This window comes from Mustelus asterias, chromosome 13 (genome assembly GCF_964213995.1).
Source record: "Mustelus asterias chromosome 13, sMusAst1.hap1.1, whole genome shotgun sequence".
Classification (NCBI taxonomy): Eukaryota; Metazoa; Chordata; class Chondrichthyes; order Carcharhiniformes; family Triakidae; genus Mustelus; species Mustelus asterias.
The window spans coordinates 87,067,083-87,093,813 of NC_135813.1; the positions used below are offsets into that span (position 1 = coordinate 87,067,083).

A 26,731-nucleotide genomic window follows, 5' to 3' on the forward strand; every position below is an offset into this window, starting at 1 on the left:
TCATGTGCTCCAATTGCTCCATCGGTGCTTCATCCTGGCTCCAAATAATCTTACCTCACAGCAATTCAAGAATAGGGGGGAGGAGGGGGCGGACAACTAATGAAGAGTTGTACTCCTGGGTTATCTTTCACAAGTCAAGGTGGAAATAGCATGAAATTATCACACATTTTATTAAAATCCAAGTGAGAATATCTCTTCCATACTGTGAAAAGTATGGCAATCGGGAATTGTTTCTGCAATTCAGATATCTTATTTTTAAAATCAGAGGATTTGCCTCACTTGGTCAGTCAAGTATGATATAAAAGCCAAAGTGACTACTAATCACCAGACTAAGAGCCCTCTGCATTTCCCAGGAGTTGGCTGAGCATTGGGTTGCAACAAAGATCGTCAAACTGTTGTTATCAGATGAACTGCAACTTTATCGGTTGAAGACTAAGCAGGAATGACAGAATTCATTACTTGCTAATTTGTCTGATCAGATTCCACAGAATAAAATCTTGCACGTTACTCCAGCCACAACTCTGTGTTAATCATTGCCCAGTGTGGCTTAAGAGTCTGCTCTTGATCTGCCATATTTCTGCAGATGACGACAGTAAGCTGAGAAGCTGCATGATTCACTGACCTGTTTTCTCTGCGCCCTTTACTCAGCCAGTTAAGCTTTTTGTTTCTGCACGCCTCTTCCAAACAGTCAGCCTCCAAAGGTCACAGCCATCAGTGGCTGACTCCCAGTTGTCAGTGTCAATGTCTGCCATTTTCTATCTCGATTATAGGTCTCCTTGTAGCAGAGGAAGTTGTGACCCAAGTGCCAGGTTCATTCATCCATTCGATGAATGTGGCCAAACTGGTGCATTGTTGGCTAAGCAATGAGTGCATGCTCCAGAACTTGAGTTGGTGACCTTATCCAGCCACAAGTGTGGAAGAAAATGCCCTGTACTGACTGATAAATTGGTTTTCCATTTAGGACATTTCTCAAAGTAAAAGGAAAATAGAAAACATACAATTACATATTGCCTTTCCCAACTTCAGGATGTCAAAAGTGTTTTTAAAAAGTGTAGTCGCGAATGTAATGAGGGAGACACAGCAGCAAGAATATTAGGGACAGCAATAAGCCATTGAGGCACATCAAGCTTTCAAAAACATCCAAGACATAATCGGTTTTAGATATGTTGAAAATTGGATAAATATTGTGGTGGTCATAGAGGAAAATTGGTTAAAATAGTACACAGGAGTCCATTGGGTCTACCCAAGAGGGCAGCTGAGGCCTTGGTTTAACTTTCAATCATGGATAGCATCTCCAATAGGCTGACACTCCTTAAAGTACAGTCCTCCTACTGTACTTTAAGGAGTGTCAGCCTGGATTTTTGTGCTTAAATTTCTGGAATGAGACATGAATCCCCAACTTCTGACTCAGACAAAAGTGCTACCAACTGAGCCACAGCTGACTTTAATTTTTTTAATAGATTTTCCCACACTGAAAGTTTCAACCAAGCTCAAAACAAAAAGTTGTTTTCTGCATTGTGCAGTTCCCCAGTTGAGATGGTAACAAAAGAAAACCATCCCTGCTCTGCCTATGTCAATCAAACATCACTACTGAGCATAGATATTTAGTCCAAAGCTGCTTCTTTCTCCTCCACATGTGAAATATCCAAGATCTGCTTCAAATCTCTTCCTACAAGGCACAGCTGCGGCACAAAAGGCTGATGTACCACAAGCTGAGCCACCTCTCAGCATAAGTTTTATTTTGGCTTTGCAATTTTTTCCATCTACCTCCTGAAGACATGAATTCCTCACTGGGATCCAACAAGTCACCTTCCAGAATCACTTATGTAAGCATTATCTACATATGAACCTCAACAGCTAGAGTCAAAAAATGCTATTCACCTGCAAGAGCCATCACAATTCAGCCTAATCCGATCATAGGAATATTAGGGACAGCAATAAGCCATTGAGCCCATTGGTCTGACTCCCCAATTAGATCATTTCTGATTTGTACTTTTAACGTCATTTCCCAGCTTGGCTTCAACACCTTACCCAACAAAAAATCTAATCGTCTTAGCCTTTAAAGTTCTAACTATCCTAGCAATTTCATATTTTTGGGAAAGAGAATTCCAGATTTCTGTTAACCTTTGTGGCAGAAAGTGTTTTGTGATTTGTTTCTGAATGGTCTAGCTCTAAGCTTATTGTGTCCCTTTCCCCTTGATTCCCCCCACTAAGGGAATAATATTTCTGTATTTCACCCATTAAATCCTTTTAACATTTTAAACACGTTGATCAGATCACCCCTCAATCTTCTATACTCAAGGATACACCGCCAGGTTTACGCAACCTGCCCTCACAAGTTAACCATCCAAGTCCATGTCTTCACTCAGTCAACACAAAAGCACACAAATATTCTAACACAATCATTCCATAGCAAACCAGAAGAGGAGCCTTGTTCAATTTCCCCTTGACGAAGAATTGATAAGAACCAATTGAAGCAGAATTTGACTTGGACCAGTAAACAGGGCAAAGACCAAGCATCACTAACACATTTTTAATTGCAAAGAATTTGGTCAAGGACAGATTACATGAAAACTGCAAACTTCCAAGTTGCCTAGAAATGTACAGAGCCATGACGAGTGATGCTGCTTGAAAACTGGAAATACACAAAAAACTTCTACCAGTAAAAGTGTTAACACTGCCTCAATGGAGTTTCTGTTATTGGTAAAATATGTTCCTCCGGATGTTACCCTATCTGTCAAACAAAGTAAAGAGCAAATATCAGCAACAAGTTTAGTGGAAACAAAGGCAATATTGTCCATAATCAGCAGACATTTGGTTCCATTCCAGAATTACTACCACAGTTTCACGGAATGTTAAAAAGTAACGCACAGGATCAAAACAGACGTGTTTAGAGACAGTAAACGTTTAATCTTTGGGGCATTGATACCAATATGGAGAGCATGAAGTCAGAGAATTGCTATTTGTTAACAAAGCTGTGATAAATCTTTAACACTTGCAATTCATTCTGAAGACAGTATTGAAAATGCAAAGACTTTGTGTGTTGCAGAACAGCTTTGGGTCAATGCCAGGAGGAGGGGTAAGAAGCAATCGGGAAGACAATCCCCTGGGGCGGTTCCCCTCCATAATAGGTTTTCGGTGCTGGAGGCTACAGTTGAGGAGGAATCAACTGAGCATAGAGAGCAGATCTCTGGGGGTGAGCCGAGTGAGAAAGCTCAGGTGGTTAGGGGCTGTAAAAGACTGGGCCTTGTGATTGGGGACTCCACAATTAAGGGGACAGATAGGAGGGTCGGAACTAAAGGTAGGGACTCAGGGTTGGTGTGTTGCCTACCAGGGGCTGGGGTCCGGGATGTGTCTGACAGGGTATTCAGGACTCTTAGGGGGGAGGGAGATAAACCACAAGTTATTGTACATGTGGGGACACACGACATAGGGAGGATAGGGGAAGGGGATATTAGGCAGGGATTTATGGAGTTGGGGTGGAAACTAAAGGCCAAGACTGACAGAGTGGTTATCTCTGGACTCTTGCCTGTACCACGGGATAGTTTAGAGAGGAATAGGGAGAGGGAAGGTTTGAATTCATGGCTGAGGGGATGGTGCAGGAGGGAGGGGTTCAGGTACTTAAGCAATTGGGGCTCGTACTGGGGAAGGTGTGACCTCTATGAGAAGGATGGTCTACACCTTAATCAGAAGGGGACCAATATCCTGGGGGGTAAATTTGCTAAGGCCATGCAGGGAGGTTTAAACTGATTCGGGGGGGGGGAGGGATCCTGAGTAGTGGGGCTGAAAGTGAGGGATGCATGGATGGGGACTGCAATGCACGGCATTGCAGAGGTGGGGTGGAGCAGGGTTTGAAATGTGTATACTTCAATGCCAGGAGTATTCGCAATAAAGTGGGTGAACTTGCAGCGTGGATCAGTACCTGGGACTTCGATGTTGTGGCTATTTCAGAGACATGGATAGAGCAGGGGCAGGAATGGATGCTGCAGGTCCCGGGGTTCAAATGTTTTAGTCGAAGTAGGGAAGGAGGTAGAAGAGGGGGAGGGGTAGCATTATTGGTCAGAGATTGTATCACAGTGTCAGAGAGGAGGTTTGATGAGGACTTGTCTGTTGAGGTAGTATGGGCGGAGATTAGAAATAGGAGAGGAGAGGTCACCCTGTTGGGAGTCTTTTATAGACCTCCTAAAAGTTCTAGAGAGGTTGAGGAAAGGATTGCGGAGTCAATCCTGCTTAGGAGTGAAAGTAATAGGGCAATTGTTATGGGGGATTTTAACTTGACTAATATTGACTGGAATTGTTATAGCTCTAGCTCGTTAGAGGGGTCAGTTTTTGTTCAAAGCGTGCAGGAAGGTTTTTTGACTCAGTATGTAGACAGGCCAACTAGAGGTGAGGCTATATTGGATCTGGTGCTGGGAAATGAGCCAGACCAGGTGCTAGACTTGGAAGTTGGTGTGCATTTTGGTGATAGTGACCACAATTCGGTTACGTTCACCTTAGTGATGGAAAGGGATAGGCATGAACCTCGGGCCAGTGGTTTTAGCTGGGGGAAGGGTAATTATGAGGCTATTAGGAGAGAATTAGGAAACATAGGTTGGACTAGGAGATTACAGGGACTGGGAACGTCCGACATGTGGAGTTTTTTCAAGGAGCAGCTACTGCGAGTCTGTGATAGGTATGTCCCTGTCAGGCAAGGAGGAATTGGTAGGGCTAGGGAACCGTGGTGCACCAAAAAAGTTTCTTTGTTGGTTAAAAAGAAAAAGGAGGCTTATGTTCGGATGAGACGTGAGCACTCGGGTAGTGCACTAGAAAGCTTTAGATTGGCTAAGAGGGAGTTGAAGAGCGAGCTTAGAAGGGCTAAAAGGGGACATGAGAAGACTTTGGCGGATAGGGTTAAAGAGAATCCTAAGGCGCTCTATAGGTATGTCAAGAACAGAAGGTTGGTTAGGGCAAGTTTAGGGCCAGTTATAGATGGCAGAGGGAAGTTATGTGTGGAACCGGAGGAGATTGGTGAAGCATTGAACCAATATTTCTCTTCGGTGTTCACGCAAGGGGACATGAATATAGCTGAGGAGGACACTGGGTTGCAAGGGAGTAGAATAGACAGTATTACAGTTGATAAGGAGGATGTGCAGGATATTCTGGAGGGTCTGAAAATAGATAAATCCCCTGGTCCGGATGGGATTTATCCAAGGATTCTCTGGGAGGCAAGAGAAGTGATTGCAGCGCCTCTGGCTCTGATCTTCAGGTCGTCGTTGGCCTCTGGTATAGTACCAGAAGATTGGAGGTTAGCGAATGTTGTCCCATTGTTTAAGAAGGGGAACAGAGACTTCCCCGGGAATTATAGACCGGTGAGTCTCACTTCTGTTGTCGGCAAGATGTTGGAAAAAATTATAAGGGATAGGATTTATAGTTATTTGGAGAGTAATGAATTGATAGGTGATAGTCAGCATGGTTTTGTGGCAGGTAGGTCGTGCCTTACTAACCTTATTGAGTTTTTTGAGAAAGTGACCAAGGAGGTGGATGGGGGCAAGGCAGTGGACGTGGTATATATGGATTTTAGTAAGGCGTTTGATAAGGTTCACCATGGTAGGCTTCTGCAGAAAATGCAGATGTATGGGATTGGGGGTGATCTAGGAAATTGGATCAGGAATTGGCTAGCGGATAGGAAACAGAGGGTGGTGGTTGATAGTAAATATTCATCATGGAGTGCGGTTACAAGTGGTGTACCTCAGGGATCTGTTTTGGGGCCACTGCTGTTTGTAATATTTATTAATGATCTGGATGAGGGTATAGTTGGGTGGATTAGCAAATTTGCTGATGACACCAAAGTCGGTGGTGTGGTAGACAGTGAGGAAGGGTGTCGTAGTCTGCAGGAAGACTTAGACAGGTTGCAAAGTTGGGCCGAGAGGTGGCGGATGGAGTTTAATGCGGAGAAGTGTGAGGTAATTCACTTTGGTAGGAATAACAGTTGTGTTGAGTATAGGGCTAACGGGAGGACTTTGAATAGTGTGGAGGAGCAGAGGGATCTAGGTGTATGTGTGCATAGATCCCTGAAAGTTGGGAATCAAGTAGATAAGGTTGTTAAGAAGGCATATGGTGTCTTGGCGTTTATTGGTAGGGGGATTGAATTTAGGAGTCGTAGCGTTATGTTGCAACTGTACACAACTCTGGTGCGGCCGCACTTGGAGTACTGTGTGCAGTTCTGGTCCCCACATTACAGGAAGGATGTGGAGGCTTTGGAGAGGGTGCAGAGGAGGTTTACCAGGATGTTGCCTGGTATGGAGGGGAGATCCTATGAGGAGAGGCTGAGGGATTTGGGATTGTTTTCGCTGGAAAGGCGGCGGCTAAGAGGGGATCTTATTGAAACATATAAGATGATTAGAGGTTTAGATAGGGTGGATAGTGATAGCCTTTTTCCTCTGATGGAGAAATCCAGCACGAGGGGGCATGGCTTTAAATTGAGGGGGGGTAGTTATAGAACCGATGTCAGGGGTAGGTTCTTTACCCAGAGGGTGGTGAGGGATTGGAATGCCCTGCCAGCATCAGTAGTAAATGCGCCTAGTTTGGGGGCGTTTAAGAGATCCGTAGATAGGTTCATGGACGAAAAGAAATTGGTTTAGGTTGGAGGGTCACAGTTTTTTTTTAACTGGTCGGTGCAACATCGTGGGCCGAAGGGCCTGTTCTGCGCTGTAATGTTCTATGTTCTATGTTCTATGTGCACTTGGCATCCCATGCTGTCCATCCATCACTGATCTCAGCTGTTGAATGATGGGCCTCTTCTTTGAACTACTGCAGTTTTTGTTGTGTTGGTGCCTCCATGCTGCTTTTGGGTAAAGAATTTGAGGATAATGGCCCAACAACAACAACATCGCAATGCAGGCTGAATCATTGAAAACTGCAAAGCAGTATCCTCTGCTTCAATCAACAAGCCTGGTCCCCAATCATTTCACTTTTGATTGTTGCATCAGGAGGCACCTGCAGAAACTACCACTTTTAGTGCCTCCCACCTGCACCCCGTGGCCTCAAGAGACAGCAGTGTCATCTTATTTACTTGATCTAACATTGCATTTACAACAACTGGACATCCAAAAGATGGACACTTGGGGAATAAATGATCAGTGCTTTGGAACTATTCCCCAGCAAGGAAAAAATTTGCAAGCAAATTAAAAAACACTAAACTACAATACTGTCATAAAACTCTGATTTTGTACTATATGCAAGGATTTCAAATAATTTTTGAACAGGTACCAATAATACATTCGGCAAGGTGTCAAAAAGGCAATCCAAGTATGAACAAAGCCTTACAAACAACAAATGTTACAACCATATCGTGTTTCTAGTGTTGTTTCATGTAACTAAAACATCCTCTGAAAACACAAGTCAAATGGATTTCAGGGCAAACTAATCTCATCCAAACATCTGCCAAGACCTACGTTCAAACTACAAGTCTGTTCCAAGAATACAATAAATAACAATGGAGTAATCAAAGCCAGTGCTGTTTGAGCCAAGTACACAATCTGTGTTACATGCAGGCTTTATAACCATAGAATGCCTACAGTGCAGAAGGAGGCTATTTGACCCATCGAGCCTGCACCGACAACAATCCCACTCACGCCCTGCCCCTGTAACCCCACATATTACCCTACTAATCCCCCTGACACAAAGAGCAATTTAGCATGGCCAATCAACCTAACCCACACATCTTTGGACTGTGGGAGGAAACCGGAGCACCCGGAGGAAACCCACGCAGACACAAGGAGAATGTGCAAACTCCACACAGACAGTGACCCAAGCCGGGAATTGATCCCGTATCCCAGATGCTGTGAAGCAGCAGTGCTAACCACTGTGCCACCATGCCACCCCATATATAAGACAAATTTTTCATAACATAAAACATTCATTTATGATAGAAAGATTACCAGTGAATCTTCACCGCTACGAGCCTGAAATCCAAAAGCAGAAATAACTTACTTTGTTTAATACAGTTTATAAGGCACAATGGAGTCCTAAACCATGGAGTGATAGAAAGTATTTTAGTGCTCATAATTTACCACCTGGTGGGCACCAAATTAGCCAAATTGGCCTGGATCCCATGGGTTCTTACCTTGTTGATCAGTCTTCTATGCAGGTCCATGTCAAAAGCCTTACTGAAGCCCATGTAAACTACATCAATTGCACCCCATCACCTACACACCTAGTTACCTCCTCATAAAATTCAATCAAATTTGTTAGACATGAACTCCCCAAGTTATGTCCAAAATCCTATTCATGCCATTGCTCTCCTGGTTAGCATCCCAGCTATCACCCTCCATAATCTTGAGCTCATCCAAAACTCTGCTACCCATTTCATAACTCAGACAAAGTCCCATTCCCCCCTCATTCCTGTGCTCGATGGCCTACATATACTCCTGGCACTTCTATTTTAAAATCCACTTCCCTCCATGGTCACAAGCCTCCTGATCAGTCTCTTCCTCTAGTTATACAGCCGCCAGGATATTAAAACTCCTCCAATTCTAGCTTCTTTCACAACCAATTTTCTTTACTCCACCATTGCTGCTGTGCCTTAAGCTGCCCATGCCCAAAGTTCTAGAATTCCCTTCGTAAATTTCTGCCTCTGTCTTGCTTCAGATGCACCTTCAAACTTACCTCTTGGACCAAGCTTTTGGTCACTTATCCCAAGATCCACTTATGTAACTCTGGTGTCTCACTTTCTTTTGTTTCACTCCTGTAAAGTGCTTTGGGGCATTTTACTATCTTAATGGTGTCTTATGAAAGCAAGTTGCTTTTGTTAAAGGAGGAAAAGAACAAGTCACCTCCATTTAACTATTATACAGTGTTGTTGGCAAACTCATCCTTCCAGCAGGGAAGATGCAGCCAAACCTATGGAGGGTCAAAGTCATGAATTGCATTAAATGCAGCACACAATACCAGGCTTTTTGAGTCTGTGTTCTCCAAAGTGGGGGGTTGAGCACACACAATTATTGTTCCACACAGGTACGTTGGCTGTCAAATTGTCGGATGTTTGATAGAGTTTACAAATTGAGGGATGAAATCCATGCTTTCCTCCTTGAGAAATCATCCCCTCTGGCTGATGCTAACTCTGTCTACCTTGCAGACATCTTCTCAATTCGAAATGAACTGAACCTAAAATTGCAAGGAAAGGATGATGATTGTTTTTGGCACTGGGAACAAATAGATGCTTTCCAAAAGTCATTAAAAGTTTGGCAAGTGCGAGTAAAAAGCCAAAACTATCACATGTTCCACTGCTACAACACATCAAAGAAAATAGTGTTATTAAGGGAACTAATGGTCAATAGGCTAACTGTCAATAGCCAGTCACATCTGGCTGCACTACTCAACAGTTTTTGTCGCTACTTTCCAGAGAAGTTTCAAATTCTGAGAAGGGGTGGGTGGAAAACCCCTGGAGTCTGTTGTTAATTTACAGCTGAATCCAAATGAGGCGACTGAACTGCTGCACCTGACCTGTGACAGCACGTTAAAGCCACACCACATGTCCATAAGATTATCATTCTGGATTAGCATCTACCAGGAATATCCAGTGCTGAGTAAAACAAACATCGTGTTGCTATTGCCCTTCGTGACGACCTACATGCGCGCGGTGGGATTTTCCATTCTCACAAAGTGGAAGACTGCACAAAGGAACCGGCTGAACTCTGGACCTGATATAGGCATTGCCCTCTCATCTCATGAATCTGACTGGAATGAGATCGTGAGGACCAAGCAGGTTCACTTGTCACATTAAAAGGTAGATGAATGCAGTATGGGTCCCGAAAATCGGCAAAAGTGGATCCCACGAAAAAAAATTTTTAAAACATCAATCTACAAGATGCACTGTAGGAACTCACCAAGGCTGCTTGGATATCATCTTCCAAACCCATGACCTTTACTATCTAGAATATCAGGGGGACAGTATACATATGAGAGTACCACCACCTTAAGTTGCCCCCCTAGTCACTCACCACCGTGACTTGGAAATATATCAGTGTTCCTGAGTCAAAATCATGGAAGTCCCACTTACACCACACCACGTGGAGTACAGCAATTCAAGAAGGCAGCTCACCACCACCATCTCAAGGGTAATTATGGATGGGCAATAAATGCCTGCCCAGCTAGTGACACACATACCCCAAAAATGAATTTAAAAAACTATTGGTGATTGTTGTAAAAGCCCATCTGGCTCACTGAGACCCTTTAGGGAAGGAAGTCTAACATCTTTACCTGGTCTGGCCTAACTCTTTCCTGTGACATCAGACCCGCAGCAATGTGGTTGATTCTTAACTGCCCTGTGAATGGCCAAGCAAGCCATTCAGTTCAAGGGCAATTATTGATGGGTAACATACACTGGCCTTGTCAGCGTGCCTACATCCCATGAAAGAATAAAGAAAAAAGGGCACAGAAAAGATTCATGAGAATGGTTCTGTGCGAGCTCTCTAGAAGAGCAACGAGAGACGTGCAAAATCATGAGGGGTCCAGACATAGTATAAACTGTTCTCATTGGTGAAAGGTACAAGAACCAGAGAACACTGATTTAAGGCGAGTGGCAAAAGAACCAAAACAGACATCTGGATTCTTTTTAAAACTCAGAATAGTTATTATCTGGAATGCATGGTTTGAAAGTGTGCTGGAAGCAGAGTCAATTTTGTAAAGTTTATTAGTCACAAGTAAGGCTTACATTAACACTGCAATGAAGTCACTGGGAAATTCCCCCAGTCGCCACAATCCAGCGCCTGTCCGGGTCAATGCACCCAAATAGCACATCTTTCAGAACGTGGGAGGAAACCGGAGCACCTGGAGGAAACCCACGCAGACACGGGGAGAACATGCAAACTCCACACAGACAGTAACCTAAGCTGGGAATTGAACCCAGGTCCCTGGCACTGTGAAGCAGCAGTACTAACCACTGTGCTACCGTGCCACCCACGGCTTTCAGAAGGGAATTCAATAAGCACCTGAAAAGGGAATGTGCTTGGCTAGTTGCTCTTCGAGAGAACCCATATGGATTAGATGGGCCAAATGGTTGCAAAGATGTAGCCGCAATAAAATTAGGTTGGCTACGGTTTGAAAGTCCTTCCTGACCAATCAACGCTGGACACAACACCAAAAGGTCCAATAGGCCTTGCAAGGCCTGACAAAGGTGAGCACATACCGTGAGGCACAGTGTGTTTGCCCACAGGATGAAACAGCTGATAAGCAAAATTATGATGTCTGGCTTGTATTATATGGTCAAGACTTACACCTACTCTAATAAGAAAATACACAAAAGGATCGAGAACTGTTGTGGGGGATAGCGGGGGGCATAGAAACCACAATAATTCTCAGCACTGCATTATCAGCAGGAATGGAAATCAGAGGATGTAAGCATTTAGAATAAATAAAAGCAGATGGATGGAGTGCATTTGACTAAACTAGCACTGAAAAACAAATAATGCCACACACCCCACTGAAGGTATAAAACTTGAAAGACAAGGACAATCAGTGGCACAGTGATTAGCACTGCTGACTCTCCACACCAGGGACCTGGGTTCAATTCCCAGCTTGGGTCAATTCCCAGCTTGGGTCACTGCCTGTGTGGAGTATGTACATTCTCCCCGTGTCTGCGTGGGTTTCCTCCCACAGTCTGAAAGACGTGCTGGTTAGGTGCATTGACCCGAACAGACACTGAAGTGTGCGACTAGGGGAATTTCACAGCAACTTCATTGCAGTATTAATGTAAGCCTTACTTGTGACTAATAAATAAACTTTAAAGAATCAGTTTAAAGTATCCCTTATAGTCAATAGGAAAACAGAATAAAAGGAAGACCAAAGTAGCAACTTGGTCAATTGACTGACTATATTCAACTGCAGACTCATCTTCAGTCACAATTTTATGGCCAACTCATCCTATGTAGAATTAGCCCATTTTGTAACCCTGGAGTAAAATAATTTGTAAAAGAACTGGCCATAGATTTACCTTACAATGTCTCCTTCTGTGTTGTAATCATTCTATGATTTTATATTTAGAAAGCTCTCAAGTAATCCTTCACACAGGTTTAAGCAAATATCGAATCATGGTTCTTAGATCAACACATTGAAAAAATGACAGTGCCAAAACTGAAGAAGGCTAAAGATTGGCAATACTGGGAGGGAAAGAAATGCACAAATGGTAACTCAACTCAGAAGGAATGCCACAAACTACAGATTTTCCCACTGCCACTTTGGAGAGAGACCCCACAACATCAGCAAAGCACATTATGGTGGGTCCCATAAAACGTCAACAATTTCCACTTTAATGGGGTTCAAGGGCAGCAGCACCACACAGTGAATGTGCTGCACACTAAAAGTGCCTTTTGCTATGCAACTAACCTGCAGCCAGGAAGATTACACAACTTAAATCCCAAAAACTATATAATACTTGTGTGCTTCAGTCTGGTTCATCCTCCATTCTGTATGAAGTTAACAACCACAGCAACTTGCAGTTATATAGCACTTTCAATGTAATAAAATATCCCAAGGTGCTTCAGAGGAATTACAGAACAAAATGTGACACTAAGCCAGGTAAGGAGATATTAGAGCAGATGACCAAGCAATCATGCTGCAAAGGAGGAAAGCAAAGAGGTTAAAACCAGGAATGCTCAAGAAGATGGAATGAGAGAAGTGCAGATGTAACAGAGAGTTGGAGGTGATTAGAGAGATGGGAAGGAGTGGGTGGTCAGGTAACGTTGTATTGTCAATATACATATGGAAAATGGCATGTTCACGGAAGCTAGTGATGATGGGCAGCAAGATAAACAGAAGAGGCCAAGGATAAACTGGTTTTTTTTGGTTCCTTTCAATACTTTAACTCTAACCAAAATAAAACAAATTCAAATTGAAGCCAATTCATGGCCCCCATGTGAGGGACAAACAAGATCCGAGCTGACAAGATGAGACACTGCACTCCCTCCCAGGCTTCATCTTAGCCAAAAGGCCGAGATGGCTTTGAAAAATTGCATCAGGTAAAACCTCAGTTTAATCTCATTGGTTACCTGATCCTTTACCCTAGCTTAGGAAAACCATAAGAGGCAAATGTGGAGGAATGGGAAGAGAAGCCACTGATGGCAATAGTCTGGCTAAAATTGCATAGCAAATTGTGAAACCTCAGTATGGGGGAAGGGGGGAGAGTGTCACCCATTTAGAACTGAGATCAGGAATAATTTCTTCATTTGATTTATTGTCACATATATTACTATACAGTGAAAACTATTGTTTCTTGTGCGCTATACAGACAAAACATACCGTACTTGGAGAAGGAAAGTGTTACAGCCATAGCTAGGGTGTAGAGAAAGAGAAAGATCAACTTAATACGAGGTAGCTCCATTCAAAAGTCTGATGCCAGCAGGGAATAAGCTGTTTGAGTCGGTTGGAACGTGGCCTCAGACTTTTGTACCTTTTTCCCGATGGACGAAAGTGGAAGCAAGTATATCCAGGGTGCGTGGAGTCCTTGATTATGCTGGCTACTTTTCTGAGGCAGTGGGAAGTGTAGACCAAGTCAATGGATGGGAGGCTGATTTGAGTGATGGACTGGGCTTCGTTCAAGGCCCTTTGTAATTTTCTGAGGTCTTGGGCAGAGCAGGAGCCATACCAAACTGTGATACAACCAGAAATAATGCTTTCTATGGTGCATCTGTAGAAGTTGGTGAGAGCCATAGCGGACCTACCAAATTTCAAAGAACAATGAACAGAAAGAAAATTACAGCACAGGAACAGGCCCTTTGGCCCTCCAAGCCTGCACTGACCATTTACTTAGTCTTCTGAGAAAGTCGAGGTGTTGGTGGGCTTTCTTAACTATAGCGTCGGCGTAGAGGGACCAGGACAGGATGCTGATGATCTTGACACCTAGAAACATGAAGCTCTCGACCATTTCCACTTCATCCCCGTCGATGTAGATAGGGGCATGTCCTCCACTACGCTTCCTGAAATTGATGACCATCTCTTTCGCTTTGCTGACATTGAGGGAGGGATTATCGTCGTCACACCAGTTCACCAGATTCTCTATCACTTTCCTGTACTTTGTCTCATCATCGTTGGAGATCTGACTCACTACAGTGGTGTCATCAGCAAACTTGAAAATCGAGTTGGTGGGGAATTTGGCCAGACAGTGATAGGTGTATAAGGAGTATCGTAAGGTTCGGAGGTCTTATGGAGCACCTGTGTTGAGGATGGTCGTGGATGTGTCGTTTGCTGCCTATCCTTACTGATTGTGGTCTGTGGGTTACAAAGTTTAGGATCCAGTCGCAGAGGGAAGAGCCAAGCCCCTGGTCACGGAGTTTGGAGATGAGTTTTGAATGAATAATGGTGTTGAAGGCTGAGCTGTAGTCAATAAATAATAGTCTGACATAGCTGTCTTTGTTGTCTAGGGTTCCAGGGTTGTGTGTAGGGCCGAGGATACGGCGGAACTTGTTGCAGCGGTAGGCAAACTGTAGTGGATCCAGGCAATCTGGGAGGCTGGAATTGATTTGTGCCATGACTAACCTTTCGAAGCACTTCATAATGATGGATGTCGCATATCTCGTCTAAACTTTTCCCCACGCACCTTAAACCTATGTCCCCTATTACTTGACTTTTCTACTCTAAGAAAGAGCACCTGACTATCCACTCTGGCCATACCACTCAATCTTGTAAACCTCTATCAGGTCACCCCTCAACCTCCGCGTTCCAGTGAGAACAAACCGAGTTTATCCAAACTCTCCTCATAGCTAATACCCTCCAGACCAGGCAACATCCTGGTATACCTCTTCTATACCCTCTCCAAAACATCCACATCCTTCTGGTAGTGTGGCAACCAGAACTGTACACAATATTCTAAATGAGGCCTAACTAAAGTTCCGTACAGCTGCAATACGACCTGCGAATTTTTATACTCAATGCCCCGACTGATGAAGCCAAGCATGCCGTATGTCTTCTTGGCTACCTTATCCACCTGTGTTGCCACTTTCAGTGATCAGTGGACACATACACCCAGATCTCTCTGCCTGCCAATACTCCTAAGGATTCTACCACTTCTGTATATTTCCTACATGCATTGGACCTTCCAAAATGCATCATCTCACACTTGTTCGGATTAAATTCCACCTGCCATTTCTCCGCCCAAGTCTCTAACCGATCTATATCCTCTGACAATCCTCTTCACTATCCGCAACTCCACCAAATTTTGTGTCATCTGCGAACTTATTAAATCAGACCAGCTACATTTTCCTTCAAATCATTTATATCTCCTACGAACAACAAAGGTCCCAGAACTGATCCCTGTGGAACACCGCTAATTACAGCCTTCCATTCAGAAAAGCACCCCTCTACTGCTATCCTCTGTCTTCTCTGGCCAAGCCAATTCTGTATCCATCTTGCCAGCTCTCCTCTGATCCCATGTGACTTCACCTTTCGTACCAGTCTACCATGAGGTACCTTGTCAAAGGCTTTACTGAAGTCCATGTGTACAACATCCACTGCCTTTCCCTCATCAATCATCTTCGTCACTTCCTCAAAAACTCGATCAAGTCAGTGAGGCACGACCTCCCCTTCACAAAACCACGCTGTCTATCATTAATAAGTCCATTTGTTTCCAAATGTGAGTCCCTAAGAATCTTTTCCAATAATTTCCCTACCACTGACACAAGGCTCACTGGCCTATAATTTCTGGGATTATCCCTACTGCCCTTCTTAAACAATGGAACAACATTGGCTATCCTCCAGTCCTCTGGAACTTCACTTGTAGCTACTACGGATACAAAGATTTCTGTCAAGGCCCCAGCAATTTCCACCCTTGCCTCCCGCAGTATTCTGGGGTAGATCCCATCAGGCACTGGGGATTTATCTATTTTAATGCTTTATGATTCTTTGGAATTCTCTATCCCAGGCTCGTGGACACTCGGTTGAGTATATTCAAGACTGATCAATAAATTTTTCGGCACCAATGGAATGGAGGAATCTCGAGATAAGGCAGGAAAGTAAAACTCAGGTAAATCAACCATGACCTTATTGAATGATACAGCAGGTTCAAGGGTCATCGAGCCTTCTCTTGCTCCTTTTTTTGTGTTAGAACATAAGAACTAGGAGCAGGAGTAGGCCATCTAGCCCCTTAAGCCTGCTCTGCCATTCAATAAGATCATGGCTGATCTGATAGTGGGTTCAGTTCCACTTACCCGCCCATAACCCTTAATTCCCTTAATGGTTAAAAATCTATCTGTGACTTAAACACATTTAACGAGGTAGCCTCTACTGCTTCATTGGGCAGAGAATTCCAAAGATTCACTACCCTCTGGGAGAAGAAGTTCCTCCTCAACTCTGTTCTAAGTTGACTCCCCCGTATTTTGAGGCTATGCCCCCTAGTTCTTGTTTCCATTGTAAGTGGAAATAACCTCGTTGCTTCTACCCTGTCTAGCCCCTTCATTATCTTATATGTCTCTACAAGATCTCCCCTCAACCTTCTAAACTCCAATGGGTACAGGCCCAGTCTACTCAATCTATCCTCATACGCTAACCCCCTCATCTCCGGAATCAACCTGGTGAACCTTCTCTGTACCCCCTCCAAAGCTAATATATCCTTTCTTAAATAAGGGGACCAAAATTGTACACAGTACTCTAGGTGCGGCCTCACCAGTACCCTGTACAGTTGTAACATGACCTCCCTGCTTTTATACTCCATCCCTCTCGCGTTAAAGGCCAACATTCCATTTGCCTTCTTGATTACCTGCTGCACCTGCAAACTGAGTTTTTGTGATTCATGCACAAGGACCCCCAGGTCCTTCTGCACAGTAGCATGTTGTAATTTTTCACCGTTTAAATAATAGTCCATTTTACTATTATTCCTCTCAAAGTGGATAACCTCACACTTACCAACGTTATACTCCATCTGCCAGATCCTTGCCCATTCACTTAGCCTATCCAAATCTCTCTGCAGACTCTGTGTCCTCCACGCAATTTGCTTTCCCACTCATCTTGTGTCATCCGCAAACTTTGTTACCCTACATTCGGTCCCCTCCTCCAGATTGTCTATGTATATGGTCAATAGTTGAGGCCCCAGCACTGATCCCTGCGGCACGCCATTTGTAAGAACACATTTGTAAGAAATGTGTTCTTACAAATACATTTTAAGATCAATATGCTGATAGTAATCTTTGATATGTAGCCACAGCCTAGTGATTCCCAACTATAAAAATTGAAGAAATTAGACAAATCACTTACAACAATTCAACCCATCTCCAAATATGGCTATATTGCTACATTCTATTCACTACTCCCCTACCCCCAACTCTTGACCGATTTCTCCTCTAGTTAATTAAATGTACAGTAATTGGTCCTGCCTCTTCTTCCTCAGCACATTTATTGTGCTGTCTCTGGACAATTTACCAAGTGTTCTTCACAAGGAATGCAGAGATTTCCGCATCATCTACCAATTGAATTGCCATCTGTGACAGCAACAGTATGACTTCCTTCACTAATCAGAGCACCTCCCGCCATAACCCCACGAATTATTAAGCCAACTGTGCAGTCTTACGGTGTTCAATTTCTGCTACGACAGCATTAACCACCCACCACCCCACCCCCGAATTTGCAAACAGTAATCGGGAGTATGGAGTGGCTTGCATGTTCTGTGTCATAATCCAATGTTTGATTCCGGGAGTTGTATGAGCGGGTGGGGCATTCAACAGCCATGGAATCAATTTTTTTTTAAATGGAAATACGAAGAGGCGGTGGCAAACGTTGCCGTCAGCTATAGTGTGAGGTAGAATGGATGATTAATATTGCACTTTAAAAACCATCCTCCCGTGGCCAAATATAAAATCTTCTACACAGCGCTCTGCTTGGAACACTTAAAATGCCAAGAATTGCAGGCACCATCAGCCTGTCAACTTTCATTGCACATTCTACATAAAATATTGATGTGGACAGAAATAATCTCTCAAACAGGTTTCTACAGCCGACTCAAAACGTAGTGCAGCAGAATCACTTCCAATAGCTACAGCGCAAACAAATCCTTTTTCTGGCAAACCACATTCAATGATTGGAGCAGTTCTACTCATAGATACATTAAAAGCACTGCTGGATCGAGACTACAGATCAAGTACAATAAATGTGGTGGAAATGCTGGATTGGATCTATTAAAAAAAACAAAACTGCAATTGTTGGAAACCTTAAAGTAAAAACTAGAAAACACAATCAGCACCAAAAGAGAGAAAAAAAAGTTAGGTTATCGATCCTTGACCAGTTTGCAAAATTGGAAGGTAAGCGAGTCACGTTATAACATAACAGCAAAAGAACAAATAACAAAGTTGAACAACAGTGCACATAAAGCAAGCAAGGAGCTCGGTTGGAAAGAAAAAAAACTGTAACTGCAGTGATAGATTTTGGCAAATATGTACTTATAAGATTTTTTTTACAAGTGACAGCTATCAGATCAAAGGCGATATCATATTGAAAAAGGTATATAACTTTTCCCAGCTGTCATTGCTGGAAGAAAAGTAGGGCAATGAATCAAGCAAAACCGACGAAAGAAAAGCAAAAGAAACCGCAATGTCTGGAATCAGAAATCAAAACAGAACACGCAGCAACATCTGAAAAGAAAAGGTAGATATTAACATTTCAGTTCCAGGCCACCCATCAGCACGAGACTGGAAGATAAATGAGCCCTTTTACAGAACTCAAAATAATAATTTACCTCGTTGGTTTTATTTAAACAAATGCACACGATTTAAGTTCTTTTAAACAAATCATAAGTTTTAGGTGCAACTTTATTTTATAAATAATTACATTCATGCTGGGTTGACATCTGCTGCAGAGTGGAGACCAAGAGTTGGGTTTAAAGCAATTGGTTTATTACTTTTTTGTAGTTTGTCAGAATTAGGCTATAGTTTCATATTTAGTTTACCTTTGAATCATAAATGCACAAATGTTTATGATATATTTAAAACAATGCAAAACAACAAGAAGTCTCCTGAAAACGGTAAAACAGGTTTTAATTTCCATTTTAAATTTCACGCAATTTGACCCAAAGCACCCTCACAGATCGCTCTCATTTGATTCAACCTCCAACACATTTTACTCCTAGCAGTTCTCGCACTGAAAAACTCGTGCTTTTCCAAACACCAACCATTCCCACAAATTATTGCCCAGGATCTGAAACCTAGCAGAAACACCGGACAGACTTCAAGGCAACAGGAGCAAGCGGCATCTCGGAATGCCCAACAATTGAGAAGACTTTATTCCCTGATTGATAAAATGCAATTTGAATTGTGTAAATATGATGAAATGTAAAAACGTATCGTCAATCACGTCAACGATGTTTGAGCCTGCATTCCCCAGACAGAAAGCAGAATAGCAATTCGCAGTGAATGAAAAGCTCAATTATATCTCAATGCATCGTGATATGTGATAAGTGATGTATGTATATACGCTCATATCACATTGATTCATTTACGTACAGAGAATATACAAAACCTCAATATTCAAAATAAATCACAACCACAAAAATAGATTTCAATGCACATCAAAAAGTAGATTTATGCAATTTACATTGCATTCTGGTTTATCTTTGACAGTGATACGCATGTTTGGTGCATAAATACAACCGGCTAGAGCAGCAGATGCCCAGACAGCGCTGTCGGGGCCTGCAGCTCCTGTCAAACTAACCTCCTAGCAACCGGACACAAATCAGCCTTCTCCACCACCCCCACCGCCACTACCACAGCCCGGGAGGGGGGATATACCCCCTTCCTTACTTACGTGAAGACGAAGAATAAGGTGGTGGCACCAACGAGCAAGGCGGCGGCAGTGGAGACCGGTATGTATTTGGTGGGTTTAAATTTCTTTCCACTGGGCATCCTGTAATTTCCACATAGTCTCGAGAGGAGGAGAGTGAGGGGCTGAGCCGCGCGCGCAACAACAAAACAAATTAAAATCAAACCCCTCGCTGCTAACAAACACCGACCCCGAGCTCGGCGACAAAGCTTTAACGGGCGGGCGGGCGAGTGAGGAGGCCGAGGCCGGGGGAATGGGCGGCGGAGGCACGAGAAAAAATCCCCCCTCCCCCTAGCAACCGCGCCAGATGGACAGAGAGCGCCGGGAGGGGGGCGGGGCCTGCGGGGGAAAGGGGTGGGACTTAACGGCCCGCGCCAAATGGACAGCCAGCACGAGGGGGCGGAGCGAGCGCGAGAGAGAGGGCGGGGAGAGTATGAGAAGGGGGAGGCCGGGGGCGGGGCCGGCGAAGGGGCGGTGCTTAACGGCCCGGCGCTAAATAGGCAAGCGAGCGTGAGAGGGGGCGGAGTCAGATGGACAGTGAACGCCAGAGGGGGCGGAGCCTGCGGATAGGGACGGGGGGCTGGGCGGGGCCTCTTCCCCCGCATTGTGTGGCAAATGGACAGTCGGAATCGGAGCGGGCGGGGTTTTCTCGGATAAAGGGTGGGGTTTGGGATTATAAGGGGCGTGGCTTGACGGCACGCGCCGAACGGACAGCGGGCGCGGAGGGGGAGGTGCTTACAGGGAAGGGGGCGGGGCTTAGATGTCGCCAAGGCGTAGCCCCGGCTCCCGAACATCTTTATGGCCCTTGCCCCGCCCCCTTCCCCAGATGTCCCGCCCCTTCCCCCGATGACCCGCCCTCCTGTTTTGCATAGGACAAAGGACGGGCATTCCTCATCATTCCGATTGGTGGCCCGCCCTCCTGCAGCACTTTTCCGATTGGTTAGGCCGGATGTGCGGGTGCCGCCTCCAGCCGCTTTCTGTTCCATTCACGCTGAGCGCCCTTGGGCACTCACACCATGGTCGTAATCAGCTGTCTCATTCATCCCCAGAGACCTGCAACTATTGCTTGCCTTGAAATATTTATCTAATTACGTCTCCACGTTCATGAATCTACTCCCACCATTGTCATAGAGTTTCACAGCACACTAAGAGGCCCTTCGGGCCATCGTGTGTGTGCTAGCTTCAAGCACCTATCTATTCTAATCCCATTTTCCAGCACTTGGTCTGCAGCCTGGTATGCTATAGAATCCCTACAGTGCAGAAAGAGGCCATCCAGCTTGTCATGTGGCAGCACGGTAGCACAGTGGTTAGCACTACTGTCTCACAGCAGTTAGCACTACTGTCTCACAGCATCAGGGACCCCAGGTTCGATTCCTGACTTGGATCACTGTGTGGCATTTGCATGTTCTTCCCGTGTCTGCGTGGGATTCCTCTGGGTGCTCCAGTTTCCTCCCACAGTTTGAAAGATGTGCTGGTTAGGTGCATTGACCCGAACAGCTGCCAGAGTGTGGCGACTCGGGGAATTTCACAGTAACTTCATTGCAGTGTTAATGTAATCCTTACTTGTGACTAATAAATAAACTTTATGTCTGTACTGACCCTCTAAAAGGGCCTCAGGCCCTCCCCTCCACCCTATCTACTGTAACCCCGCACATTTAGCATAGCCAATCCATCTGACCTGATCATCTTTGGACTGTGGGAGGAAACCCACGCAGACACAGGTCTGTTTCAACTACTCATCTAAATCCTTCTTAAATGTGAGGGTTCCTGCCTCTCCCACCCTTTCAGGCAGTGAGTTCCAGATTCCCACCACCCTCTGGGTGGAAAATGGTTTCCTCAAATCCCCTCCAACTCTCCTGCTCCTCAATTATGGGGAAAGGTTTATTTTTATCAACACTACGTCCCTCCTAATTTTGTACACCTCAATCAGCTTCCCCCTCATCTTGCTTTGCTCTAAGGATTCAGTTGTCTTTGTTTCAGAGTTTTCTGTTGAACTTTATTTAAGTTTTAACAACTTTGCCTGGGCAGTCAGTTTTTTCAGAATCTTCCTTCAGAGATCACCGACCACTCCTTAGACGCTTTCAATTCGCTTGTTAGATCTTCAGTCTGTTTCTTAGAATGTTCCTTATCAGCTTTCAATGTCTGAATTTGCTCTTCCATACAGTGCACCTCACCCTTCATGTTGTTCAGATTGGATCAAAGTTCAAGAATTTCATCAGTTTTGGTTAATTCTGTCTTCAACTTTATCTTTTCCTGTGGCAGGCATTTTCACAATACTTAAAATAAATGCTTTAAGTTCATCAAGTTTCAATTAAAGATCAATCTTTGCTTAATTTTCCTCTATAGGTTCATCAATCAGGTGTTTCAAGTTCTCTTTCAAGTGTTCTATTTCCTGTGAACAACACTCCACTGTTCTCTTCAGTTCTCATTTCTCCTTAGCAAACTCACCTCTTGTACATGAAAGTTGGTTCTCTACCTCAGTGGTTTTCAAATGGTGTGCCACAAGAAGGGGCAACTGTGATACGGCTGCCAGCAATCCCTTTCACCAAGCCACCCAACAAGCCCCAACTGTTATCACAGGATCACTTCAACCAGGGATCCAGTCAGCTGGGTATTTCTCCCCATTCAGAGAGACATCACAGAAACATCTCTCGATTCTCGTTAAACGAGTGAAAGTCGGGCTGCTGCAGGGTTTTGTTCAGATTGTAGTTTTGGCCCTACCCTGGGACAGGCAGGGAGGGGAGGGAAACGGGGTCCTGGTAGGCGTGAGGGTCGATGGGACTGACTGAGATTGTTGCTGTGGAGCCAGAGACGCCAGGCGAGGCGGCCAAATTATGAATGGAGAAAATACCCAGCAAGAAGCAGTGGCTATTTCCCTGCTTCCTGGGAGTCTTTGTCTGTTAGTTTTACTCTGGGATTTTACAGGAGACAATGATAGTACTTGGAGCCCGAGACAGAAAGGAATTATATTCTTGTATACAGGATTGTCCATTCATTGAATATATACACAATGTCCTTCCCCTGGGGATTAGTGATTCATTAAGGTAGAATTGTCACAAACCTGGCTGATGTTATCTGCGAGGATGTCCTAATCTAGGACCCCAGTTCACGGTATTGTATAATTTTGTTTACAGGAATGGTGTGAGGACCCAGTGTGAACAGTTACCACTCCGGGCATGGTATTAAACTTATTAAAGACTATTTATTACAATACAAAAAGACACATATACACAAACAGGAATAAAATGATCTAAGACAGTTGGGTATAAGAACAACTAAAAACACCCACACTGTTTATTTAGAAATTACCCTTTTGATCCAAAATACATTTACAAGATCTGAATTCTTTCAGGACTTTCCTCTTCCCAAAACAACAGCCAAACCAATTGATCTATAAGTAAGTGCCAGCTTATAATTACAACACACCATATGATTGAGCAGTTATTCTGGGGAACATCTCTTCTTCGTTCAGTGAAAAAATGGGTTTCAAATGCCTCCACAAAGGTTTTCTGCACTCTTGCTTCTGGTCTGTGAACCAGCACTGGCTTACAGGCTACTAGGTGGAATCTGCCCTTCAGGCTGCTGGATGGAATCCGCCTCTCTGCTTCTACTAAAAAGCTTGTCAATTGTACTATTATTTCCTTTTGAAGATTCTCTCTGTGTATTTGCTGTCTGTCTCCGCAGCTTCTGTAGTTCTAAAAGATTAGCATATGTGTGGATGGTGCAACCATTTACCCAAGGTGTTTCCTATTAGCAGTTCAATGTATTCTTCTGGTCTGTTTACAAATAATCTTGTTACTGGGATTCACATCTTGTGAAATACCTTTTGAAATTCTGGTGGCTTTGAACCTGCTGGCACATTCATGACAGAATGTATCGTTTAATTAAAATGTACTCAACAATGCAACATAGAAAAATGTTGAGGAAATATATGCACCTGTATTTATTCTAATACTTTATAGCAAATCATTTTCACACACAATAACAAGGAATCAAATATATAATGGATGAAAATTCCAAACACGAAACACTAAATAGCACAAGACACCTTGATTTGAAGTTCTTACACCTAGCTTATCATCAAACTGTGTAAATAAAACACCCACAGAAACCAATCTTTGTAAAGTATGTAGTCATTATCTAATATTAAATATATTGCTTATCATTTGCACACAACAGAGTGTAACATAAAATGATGCCATTGCAAACCATGTCTTGTTAAAGGAGAGCAAATAAATGATGCGTCCTGTTAAGGATTGTGAAATTAAGTTCATAACGGCAAGCATGTGCAATAAACTAACTTTGGTGTTTAGATTTGACTTTAACTTGGTAAATGTAAGGTTGTTTTCATATAGTGTGGGCATCAGTTATATCACAGTGCAACAATATGTTTTTTTTTTGTTTTCTGGTTGGCATTAATTGGCATATCTTCATGTCTAATACCTATTAGCATTTTAGCTAGAATTATTGTTGCACTGAATATAATCGCTTTGTTTTAAACTGAGGTTCAGTTTGAATGTTGATTTATGATGTGGAGATGCCGGCGTTGGACTGGGATGGGCACAGTAAGAAGTCTCACAACACCAGGTTAAACTCCAACAGGTTTATTTGGAATCACATTTATTTGAGTCATAGAGTCATAGAGGTTTACAGCATGGAAACAGGCCATTCGGCCCAATTTGTCCATGCCGCCCTTTTTTTAAAACCCTAAACTAGTCCCAATTGCCCACATTTGGCCCATATCCCTCTATACCCATCTTACCCATGTAACTGTCTAAATGCTTTTTAAAAGACAAAATTGTACCTACCTCTACTACTACCTCTGGCAGCTTGTTCCAGACACTCATCACCCTCTGTGTGAAAAATTTGCCCGTCTGGACACTTTTATATCTTTCCCTTCTCACCTTAAACCTATGCCGTCTAGTTTTAGACTCCCCTACCTTTGGGAAAAGATATTGATTATCTAGCTGATCTGTGCCCCTCATTATATTATAGACCTCTATAAGATCACCCCTCAGCCTTCTACGCTCCAGAGAAAAAAGTCCCAGTCTATCCAGCCTCTCCTTATAACTCAAACCATCAAGTCCCAGTAGCATCCTAATATCACATTTCAGATTCACCTGTGTTATCTTTCAAGATCACATTTGAGACTCACCTGAGGAAGGAACAGCGCTCCGAAAGCTCGTGATTCCAAATAAACCTGTTGGACTTCAACCTGGTGTTGTGAGACTTCTTAATGTTGATTTAAACTGAGCACACAGGATGAATGGCCATGCAATGAGGAAACACTCTGTTGCGGATTGCTGAATTGTGGTGCACACTATGCCCCACCTCATGAATGTGATTCGCTATTACATTGTGGGGTGTTTATGAGCAATTGATTCAGCTGTAAAAAAGTGGGTGTGCGGTGGAATTTTTTGTCTTTCCGAAGTGTGCTGTGTTACTGAAAAGTTTGGGAACTGCTGTTCTGCGTTGATCACTCTTTCCTTAGCAGTGCCTAAATCCTCTGTGTTATCTTTCAAGATCACATTTCATAATTTTACTTAATTCTGAAAATCTCCCTCTGTGTCTTCACTTCAGCTGCTTTCCGTCAATTCAGAATGCTGCTCCTTTAATTTTCCAGCTTTTGGATTCCTGCACCAGATTCTCTGAGGTTCTGGGTTTTGCCAGGAGTTGCCACCCTATTGTATATTTAGTGGGTCACTTGAAGAGATTTTGTGTCTTATACAGTTGAACATTGTGTATTTGTTGGTAACACACAATTTTGTGCAGATATACAGGCTGTAATTTTACTATTCCACCTGTCATGGGAATCGGAGCGGCCGAGGGATGGACAATGGAAAGGTTCGTTGACTTAGAGCGGGATTGTACAGTTTCGGGAGGAGTGAGGCCATAAAATCTCACCCAATGTGTTAGGGACCAGATCAGGAACTCCGGAGTATATTTTGAAATCAGACTAGACCCCAACAAATTTCTACTTTGGCATTAATGTGAGGATACGATGTGTCACTCCAGGCGCGATTTGACTGTCAAGCTGGTGAGCATTTATCAAAACAAATTTTATTTAACAACACAGTTTAGCCAGGGCGTGTGGTTAGATAAGAGAGAAACTAGAGAAAGATGCAACTTCAGGGCTAAGGTCCCCCACCTTTAGATGTTTGGCCTAGGGTGGGTTATTGGAAAGAATGGGAGAGGCAGAGGCAGTTGACCGGATTTTCTTGATCTGAGTGACAAAAACATCTATGAGGTCCTCACACCGATTGTTGGAGGTGAAGGTGGAATTATAGAATTCCTACAGTGCAGAAAGAGGTCATTTGGTCCATCAAGTCTGCACTGAACACAATCCCTCCCAGGCCCTATCACCATAACCCCACTTATTTACTCTGCTAACCCCCTGACACTAAGGGGCAATTTAGCATAGCCAATCAACCTAACCCGCACATCTTTGGACTGTGGGAGGAAACCGGAGCACCCGGAGGAAACCCACGCAGACATGGGGAGAATGCAAACGTCACACAGCCAGTCACCCAAGCTGGCAATTAAACCCAGGCCCCTGGCATCTTGAGGCAGCAGTGCTAACCACACAAGAGGGTTTAAGAAGATGATTTGCAGTAAAGAAACCGGGGTTATCTTTCTATTCCAGGATGAACCGGATATAGTGGACGCTTTTAGCAGACAAGGGCTGAACTCAATAGGGCTTTATGTTTTCCAGGCTGATCCGGCAGTTGACTAAACCAGTTGTCAGCCATATCCATTCAAATCTGCATCTCATAAAAACAAACTGAAGACAAAGAAATCAAGATTTAAATTACACCCTCAGGACATGCCTTCCCATAAGGAGTGTAAGTTCAGCTTCTGTCACACTGAATCATATCAGAGCTATTTCATTTTCTCATTTGCAGAAGTAGAGTTTTATGCTCATTTCAGTTTTATTGCGAGACATATGACTGAATGAGAG

At 43.7% G+C, this 26,731-nt stretch overlaps 1 protein-coding gene across 1 annotated transcript in view; it reads right to left on the reverse strand.

The window, feature by feature from the left end:
* zdhhc8b (zDHHC palmitoyltransferase 8b) overlaps positions 1–20,057 on the reverse strand; it is a 227,535-nt gene extending 207,478 nt beyond the window's left edge. The window contains exon 1 of the mRNA XM_078227194.1: positions 19,759–20,057. Coding sequence (XP_078083320.1) covers positions 19,759–19,856 — 98 coding nt within the window. The 5' untranslated portion in view covers positions 19,857–20,057. The remainder of the gene's footprint in view (positions 1–19,758) is intronic.
* Between the last annotated feature and the right edge of the window lie 6,674 nt (positions 20,058–26,731).